We start from the raw sequence: 9626 nt of genomic DNA on the forward strand, positions 1-9626 counted from the left end.
ATCCTCTAAGATATTCTGAACTACATTCAAAACATTGTCAAATCTTCCCTTAAACGTCCTGAAGTATCTCAACCTGATACATGTCAGCAACACATCCCACATTTCACTTTAAAACGTCTTCAAATAAAATCTAAAAATCCCTGTTAGAGCCACAAAGAAGTGAGGGTTATTATTTCGAGTTATAATTTGATAAATGATTTAGTGATGGAGGGGTGATTTGTGTTGCCGTGGTGAATATGTTTTGATGAAGTGATTGTTTATTTTATATTTTAAATATGATCTGTTTCCGTGTACCTTCCGGTGTGTATTTAAGTGAGGTGATTGAGGACAGCCGGCGTGCTCGGAGACCTGATGAGACGGGGAGCGGAACAGTTTTTCGACCGCAAATTGCCGACAGAAATTAGTGTTGCAAATTGGACTGCAAACAAAGTATAGTTTAGTTTATATAGGAAAGCATACCGCCGAAATTTTGTTTAAAGATTTGTTATTTTGAGACTATTCAAGTCAATACTTTTTTGTTAATAAATTACATCTTTTTGACTGAAAACCTTCGGCTGCTTATTGTTTCGGATTGCGTGTCGTCAACCCCGCTCTATAGTGGCAAGAGGAAACCCTTGATGCCATTACATCAAGTCGAAAAACTCCGTAAGGAAGAGACACACACCGTTTGGATCACCGGAAAAGAGGGACACACCGGAGCTGAGAGACTGGGCCGGTCGTGAGTAAATAAATGGAATAAATGCGTAAACGCATCGATTGGAATGTCGGACGTGTTAAAGTCTAAAAGGAAATGATAACGGCAATGCACACATTGGAGGAGGATTGTAAGTACCTGTGGATCGTCCGTGAAAAGAATGTGATTGAATTTGTTCGTGCAACAAATGAAGCCAGGCGTGCTCTGTGAGACTCATTAAAGGAGCGCAACGTCTTTACACACGGCCTAAAAACAAATAAATAAATAATGTCGGACGATCCCAGGACTTCTGCTGACGCAGAAACATTGTTAAAATGACTCAAAGCCTCCCGCAGTGGGAAATTAGGAGCATGCACAAGGAACATGAACGAAGTGAAGGCCTTGCTTGTGGAGGATGGGAACGAAGCTTTGGAAATGTTCAAACTAAATATAAATGACTTGTGCAGTGTTCATGAATCCGTCCTACAGCTTTTATCAGAGGAAGAGAGCCAGCAGGATCTTATGAACTGGTTTGAGCCAAGAATGACACATTTTGAATATTGCATGAAAGATGTGGGCGTTTGGAAAAGAGAAAAAATGGCACAATCAAAGATTCATCCCCATGACAGCATCTCTAATGTTTCACACAAGGCAAGGAGCTCAAGAAGCTCTTCAGTCTCCTCAGCATGTAGAAGAGCGTCTGCTACAAAGGCTGCCCTGCCAGCCAGAGCCTCTGGGTTAAAGGACAAACATGCACTGCTATTACAACTGGAACAAATGGAACTGGACACAGAAATTGCAGCATCTGCTGCAAAAATAAAGGTTCTGCAAAGCATGGACGTGGAGGAAAAAATGGATGATCAAATTCAAGATGGAATGAATGCTTATCTGGAGGAGAGAAAAGAAAGAAGCACGGACACTTTGGATCCTGAAATCTCAGCCATGGAGTTCATGCCATTGGGTGCAGTGCCTAAAACACCACTTCAGAGGACTGTCATTCATCTCTGCAGCCCTCAGCGACCCACGACACAGTTTAGACCTTTCAAAATGCCCACAATGCATAGCTCCACCCAACGCAATGACACCCATGATAACCTCGACACTGTTATACAGAGACAGAGAGATATTGCTGACCTCATCATTATGCAGCAGAAACTTACCTTGTTACCAGCAATGGAGATAAAAGTGTTTGATGGTGATCCACTTGAATATCAGTCCTTTATGCCAGCTTTCGAACACCTTATTGAGGATAAGACAGCTAGCAGTCATGACAGGCTCTACTTTCTCGACCAGTACACTTCCGGCCAGCCCAAAGATCTCGTTCGCAGCTGCCTGCATATGGATACCCAGAGAGGTTACACAGAAGCCAGACAGCTGTTAAAGGAGCACTTTGGGGACGAGATCCAAGTAACCAGCGCTTATTTGGAAAAGGCAATGAACTGGACATCAATTAGACCGGATGGTGGCAAAGCGCTTCAGGCATACGCAATGTATTTAAGAGGATGCTGCAACGCTATGCAAGATTTACAGTCCATGGATGAACTAGATATTCCTTCCAATCTAAGATCAATAATATCTAAACTCCCTTACAAACTGCGAGAAAAGTGGCGGACAGTGGCTTATGATATATTACAGAGAACAAAGGAGAGAGCTAGATTTCGTGACCTTGTGGAGCTTATGGAAAAACAAGCTAAAATACTCCTGGACCCATTATTTGGGGATATACAGGATCGCCACATCTCTAGCCCAAGGATGGCCACTAGGAGCCAACCCATGAGCCACAGAAAACCTGAAAGTAGAGGCAGCAGCTTCGCCACCATCACCGCAGCAGCATGTGATCAGGAGAGCAGCGTGGCACCTTCAAACGGCCACAAGGGGGCAGTCCTGCCTCTTTGTGCTACTTTTGTAAAGGCAAGCACGTGCTGACTGATTGCCATCAGTTCAAAAATCATCCACACAAGGAAAAGGTTGACTTTTTGAAGATAAAGGGTTATTGTTTTGGATGTTTGATGAGGGGCCATATGAGCAGGAACTGTAGGAAAAGGCTGACATGTCAAAGGTGTCAAAAGAGTCACCAACAATACTTCACATTGACAGTCCACTTCTACAAAGGCCTCCCCCTCCTGAAACCAAAGGAGCTTGGGTCAACAGTGCACTCGTCTCGGCTGGTGAAGCCACTGGGGCCGGTAGGTTTGTGCCCTAGCCGTAGTGCCTGTTCGAGTCAAGGTTCACAAAGGAGATACGTTTATCTCAACCTATGCTTTTCTTGATCCCGGCAGTTCAGCGTCATTCTGCACAGAGAATCTGATGAGACAGCTGAATCCCAAAGCACGAAAAAACGACAGTCGTTCTACGAACAATGGGTCAGCAACGACTTGTAAAGAGTTACGAACTCAAAGGATTGGAGATAGGACATTTAGATGGCAGTACTTACCTTGACCTACCTCAGGTGTACACACAGAGTAACATTCCTGTCTCAAAAGAAAATGCACCTACCCAAAAGGATCTGGAAAGATGGCCTTATCTAAGTGACATACAGCTGAAAGAAATTGATGCTGACATAGAGCTTCTAATAGGAGTTGATGTTCCTAAGGCAATGGAACCTTGGGACATAATAAGAAGTCAAGGAGATGGACCATGTGTAGTCAGGACAGTGTTTGGATGGGTGGTAAATGGACCACTCAACCCTGTGGTCACAATGGTCAACAGAATATCAGTAGCCAACCTGAATGATCTCCTCGTCACACAATACAATCAGGACTTCTCGGAAAAAGATTATGAAGAGAAGAAGGAAATGTCAGGTGAAGACAAAAGGTTCATGGAGATAGCATCAAGCTCTGTAGAACTCAAGGATGGACACTATCACCTACCCTTGCCTTTTCGAAAAAAGGACATAGTTATGCCTGACAACTGCGAAATGGTAAAACAACGTACTGCAAATCTCCTAAAGAGGTTTAAGAGGGATGCAGAATATGCCATGGAATACAAAACATTCATGGAGGATGTGTTAAAAAAGGGTTATGCAGAGAGAGTGCCACCAGAACAGCTTAACAGGAATGATGGACAGATATGGTACATACCTCACCACGGTGTTTACCATCAACAAAAGCGCAAACTTAGAGTTGTGTTTGACTGCATCATGCAAAGGCACATCTCTGGACAAGGAACTTCTCCAAGGTCCAGACCTGGCGAACACTCTCATTCGAGTTCTGCTTAGATTCCGCCAAGAACAAATTGCTTTCATGGGGGACATCGAGGCAATGTTCTACCAAGTGCAAGTTCAGAGAGAGCACAAAGACTTCCTTAGGTTTCTGTGGTGGCCGGATGGAGACACTGAAAATTCATTGGAGGCATATAGATTGAAGGTCCACCTCTTTGGCGCTGTGTCCTCACCTAGCATTGCTAACTATGCTCTCAGACAAGTGGCAGAAGACAACAGCTTCAAGTACGACGAAGAGGTAACTGAAACAATCAATTCCAACTTTTACTTTGATGATTGCCTCAAATCAGTGGCCACAGTTGAACAAGCTATTAAGCTTATCAGAAAGCTCAGAGACGCATGCGCCAAAGGAGGTTTCTCATTGACCAAATGGATCTGTAACAACCGTGAAGTGCTTGCAAGTATACCTGAGCATCACAGAGCAAAGCTATTCAAGGATCTGGACTTTGACAGAGAAAACCTGCCAATTGAAAGAGCACTTGGAATCAAATGGGATACAGAGAAAGACTCCTTCATATTCAAAGTCAATATGAAAAACAGAGCTCTTACCAGGAGAGGGATCCTCTCTACAGTCAGTTCATCTACGAGCCGTTAGGAGTCCTCTCCCCATTTATCCTTAAAGCCAGGCAGATCCTTCAACAGCTATGCAGGATAAAGTGTGGATGGGATGAAACCATCCCAGAAGAATACTCAAAACCATGGCAGAGATGGATCACAGAGTTGGAACAGCTTAGCAGATTTCAAGTGGACAGGTGTATGAAACCTGAGAATTTTGGACCAATCAGGACTGCAGAGCTTCATCACTTCTGTGATGCAAGCGAAAAAGCTTACGGCACCACCAGCTATCTTCGCTTTACAAACAGTATGGGAAGGGTCCACGTTTCATTTATTTTGGGAAAATCCAGAGTGACTCCACTCAAACAGATCACTATTCCCAGATTGGAGCTTACTGCAGCAACACTTGCAGTACAGGTGGACAGGATGTTGAAAAGGGAGCTTAAAGTGGACCTCAAGGAATCAACCTTCTGGACAGATGGCACCTCTGTCCTCGGATACATCAGCAACCAGACTAAACGATATCACACATTTGTGGCAAACAGAGTTTCAGTGATCAAGGACCTGTCTCAGGAGAAGCAGTGGAGACATGTGAGCTCCATAGACAACCCTGCCGACGACGCGTCCCGTGGGCTGCATGTAGAAGACTTTCTAGAGACATCAAGGTGGATAACAGGACCTGAGAACACCTAAGAACCTGGGCCTTGTTCCATCAGAGGACCCAGAGGTTAGAAAGGATGTAGCAGTTAACAGTTTGAGTGTCCACGAAACCAACCCAACCAGCAACCTGTTTGAGTGTTACTCATCATGGAGCAGACTGCAGAGAGGGGTTGCTTGGATACTTAAATTAAGGGGAATTCTTCTTCTGCTAAATCAAAGAAGGAAATCTGCAAAAGCTGACCTTGCCCCAGATTGGACTCTTTTGAAATCCTTAAAGGACAAAATGAATAAGCTAAAGTTGACATTTGGATCACAACATCTGTCGGTGGAGGACATTAGAGAAGCTGAAAGGTCAATAAATCACTTTGAGCAAAGACGTCATTTCTCTCAGGAACTTGCACTTTTGGAGAAAGGAAGGCAAGTAAGAGCAAGCAGCTCGATCAGGAAGCTGGACCCAATCTTAGTTAGAGGCATGCTAAGAGTGGGAGGACGAATAAGCAAATCAGCAATGCCAATGGATCTGAAGAACCCCATTATCCTGCCCAGAGACTCTACTGTATCCAAACTGATCCTGGGCCACATCCATCAGCAGATAGGACACTCTGGGAGAAGCCACATGCTCTCAAGGCTAAATCAAAGATTCTGGTTGCCTCGTGCTAACTCGGCAGCCAGAAAGATAATCAGAGCCTGTGTTTTCTGCTGAAGAATGCTAGCCACAGTTGGAGAGCAGAAAATGGCTGACCTCCCAGAGGATCGGGTGTCTCCAGATCTACCACCCTTTACTTTTGGTATCGACTTCTTTGGACCCCTGGAGGTTAAACGAGGCAGAGCAAATGTAAAACGTTGGGGAGTGATCTTCACCTGCCTTGTGAGTCGTGCCATACATCTGGAAGTTTCGAGCTCATTGGACACTGACTCCTGCATCAATGCTTTGCACAGATTCATATGTCGCAGAGGGCAAGTGACAAGCATCAGGACCGACATCGGCACAAACTTTGTGGGAGCACAGAAAGAGCTGAGAGCTGCTCTTAAAGACCTGAGTCAACACAAGATTCAGAATGCATTACTCGGGGACGGAGTAAAATGGACTTTTAATCCGTCATATGGAGCTCACCATGGTGGAGTTTGGGAGAGGCTCATCAGACCTGTCAAAAAGACTCCTGAAGGAACAGAGATTGGATGATGAGACTCTACAGACAGCTTTGTGCGAAGTTGAGAGCATCATGAGTGACAGACCATTGACTACAGTTTCAAGTGACCCAAACGATCTCGAACCCCTCACTCCAAATCACCTCCTTCTGCTAAAGACAAAACCGATTATGCCACCTGGACTCTTTCACAAGGAGGACCTGTACTCACGGAGGAGATGGAGACAGGCACAATACCTCGCAGATCTCTTCTGGAGGAGATGGAGAAGAGAATATCTCCCAATCATGCAACAGCGAGTCAAATGGCACGACCCCAAACGGAACCTTCGCCCCGATGATCTCGTCGTCATCGTGGATAACACAGCACCGAGAAATTCCTGTCAAGTGGGCCGGGTGATAAAAACCCTGTCAGGGTCCGAAGTGTCTTGGTGAAAACCAAGAGTAGCACCTTACAGCGACCAATGGACCATGTGCTAGTAACCTCTGACACCCAGTATCACACATACACACACGCCCCCCCCCCTTTTTCATCCTCAACTCATGCAAACACACCAAACACAAACATTGGACTATGAACTATGACAATGATTGTATATTGATGACAGTTACATTTGGAGTAACTGCTTGTTTTTTGGCTCTATTATAAAGTATTAATAGTTTTGCTACTGCGTCAACAATTAGGGGCCGGTATGTTAGAGCCACGAAGAAGTGAGGGTTATTATTTCGAGTTATAATTTGATAAATGATTTAGTGATGGAGGGGTGATTTGTGTTGCCGTGGTGAATATGTTTTGATGAAGTGATTGTTTATTTTATATTTTAAATATGATCTGTTTCCGTGAACCTTCCGGTGTGTATTTAAGTGAGGTGATTGAGGACAGCCGGGGTGCTCGGAGACTTGATGAGACGGGGAGCGGAACAGTTTTTCAGCCGCAAATTGCCGACAGAAACTAGTGTTGCAAATTGGACTGCAAACAAAGTATAGTTTAGTTTATATAGGAAAGCATACCGCCCAAATATTGTTTAAAGATTTGTTATTTTGAGACTATTCAAGTCAATACTTTTTTGTTAATAAATTACATCTTTTTGACTGAAAACCTTCGGCTGCTTATTGTTTTGGATTGCGTGTCGTCAACCCCGCTCTATAGTGGCAAGAGGAAACCCTTGATGTCATTACAATCCCTTCAAAAAATGTTCCGTATTGTTGTTCCCGCATTCCTCCACGAGTCCCTGAACGCACCACGTTATGTTTCCTCAGCGCTCCAGTCTCCCATCGAGTACCAGAGGAAAGAGGGCGGGATCTCAGTGACTCGCCCTCTGTCGTCAGGGCGACCGCCATCAGCCCCGCCCACTCCCAACGGACACGCCCCCCCAACCGACAACGAGCAGGACGACCAGGTGAGTCGCCTGAGTTGATTTACACTGTTGGGTTGTAGAGTGAAGTCATGGTGTGTTGAGATTTAGGGAATAACATCTAAATGATGAGATAATAAAAACAATTGTGGAACATTTCAATTATTAGTAAATGAATAGAAAATGTGACACTTATTATAACTTTTGACAAAAATAATGAAAAAATGGTTTTGTAGTATGAGTATTAAAACGCACCCATCCAGTTTCGGTCTCTTTGCGTATGACTGTCAAAGCCTAGCTGAGCTCTAACTGTGACCTCTGACCTTTAGGAGCTGGTTCTGGTTCAGTCAGACTTTGTGGCCGTGCGGGAGGACGAGATCTCGGTGTTTCGTGGAGAGAAAGTTCAGATCCTGGCATCGAACCAGCAGGGTCAGAGTCTCGTCTACCGGCCGGCCAACAGCGACTCCCCGGCCGCCGAGGGCTGGGTGCCACGCAGCGCCCTGAACAAACACTGACACACAACAACAGCACACAGAGTTTACACACAGGAAGCGCTGCGGGGGGGCCGGGCCAGAGGCATGCTGGGAGATTATTTTAGGGGAGAGTCTGAAGACGGGAGACGTTTCGATTTCTTCACGAAGTTATGAGAACAACGTGTTAGACTTTGGTGAACATTTAGAACATTTGTCGAGTTTTAAGAAAAGTATATTCGAATTTTGACAGAGTCGTTGTTTCGTCTCCTTGCTCCACCCCGGACTAATTCATAAATATGTTCCAGCCACACCTCGGCCCAGCTTCCTCTCCAGGATCCAATCAGGCGCTCCCAGCCACAGGGACTGTTAGTCTCCTCCCGCCTGGTGCTTTCAAGTGAAAAAAACAAACACTCCTCGAGTTTACTGCCCGCAAAACTGTTTCCTGTTTGGCGTCGGGGGGGGGGGCCCCGCCACCAACAGACTGGGAGATACAAAAAAATGTACAAAAAAAATGTACAAAATAAATGTACAAAATAAAAGCCTCCTGGAAGAAGAAGAGGTGAGAAGACCCGACAGCCAATCAGAAGTGAGCTCTGCGTGTCACATGTTAATAGTGTGTATTTATAAAACAGACTGAGGACACACACACACGCACACACACTCATTACACACACTGCTATGAAGATTAACTACGACAATTAAGAATAATAGAATCTGTTTTTCACCTGAACTAGAAATGTGTCATATAAATGTGTGTGTGAGAGAGAGAGGAAGTGTGTATGAGTATGTGTGTGTGTGTGTGTGTGTGTGTGTGTGTGTGTGTGTGTGTGTGTGTGTGTGTGTGTGTGTGTGTGTGTGTGTTAGTGACGACGTCCTGTGTGTGTGGATGGATGTGTGTGTGCGTGTTTTCCACGGACAGTTAGTGCGGTGTCCCGGTGTAGCGTCGCCATGACGACTCATTGTGTGTGCGGTGACACAGTTTTTTGTCTTTTTAGCGAACCAGAGCCGCGGTTACCACAGCAACGGGGCTGTACCGAAAAAAAAGTGTGCTTAATATTTTCACCAAAAGATCTTTGTTGGGAAATGCCCAAAAGATGTCCTGAAAAATGATGTGTGTTTTGGGCTTTTATTGTGAAAAGAGGAAGGAGTAGATCTGGCTTGCCTTTGTCGAGACTGAAATGAGTAATAAAGTTTGATGTTTTTTTATAATTCTATATAACGAATACAGATGCAAGGAAACATGTTGATGACAATAAAACATATTTAAAAATTATATCGTATTGCTAAATAATTTCCCAAATCATCAAATCATTTTCCCGCGCCACTGACGGGTTATTTGAACTATCTTAATATATTTATAATTTTTTTTAAAAACATTTGGTACAGCCCCCCCCCCCACCCCCCCCCCCCCCCCCCTCCCCAGGTAAAGCGGCTCTGGTCACTTTGGATATTCTGCATCTGTCCTGTCTACAAACCAGATCTCACTAACAGACAACTGAAACACACCTACTGTGATACCTGTCCGTCTCTCTCTCTCTCTCTCTC

At 44.7% G+C, this 9626-nt stretch overlaps 1 protein-coding gene across 1 annotated transcript in view; it reads left to right on the forward strand.

Moving 5' to 3' along the window:
* Positions 1-9354, forward strand: part of LOC307031018 (kalirin-like) — an 86250-nt gene extending 76896 nt beyond the window's left edge. The window contains exons 56-57 of the mRNA XM_079667729.1: positions 7514-7653; positions 7938-9354. Of these exons, the coding sequence (XP_079523855.1) occupies positions 7514-7653; positions 7938-8123 (326 nt within the window). The 3' untranslated portion in view covers positions 8124-9354. The remainder of the gene's footprint in view (positions 1-7513; positions 7654-7937) is intronic.
* Positions 9355-9626: the final 272 nt, after the last annotated feature.

This window comes from Notothenia rossii, assembly GCF_949606895.1.
Source record: "Notothenia rossii genome assembly, chromosome: 3".
Taxonomy (NCBI): domain Eukaryota; kingdom Metazoa; phylum Chordata; class Actinopteri; order Perciformes; family Nototheniidae; genus Notothenia; species Notothenia rossii.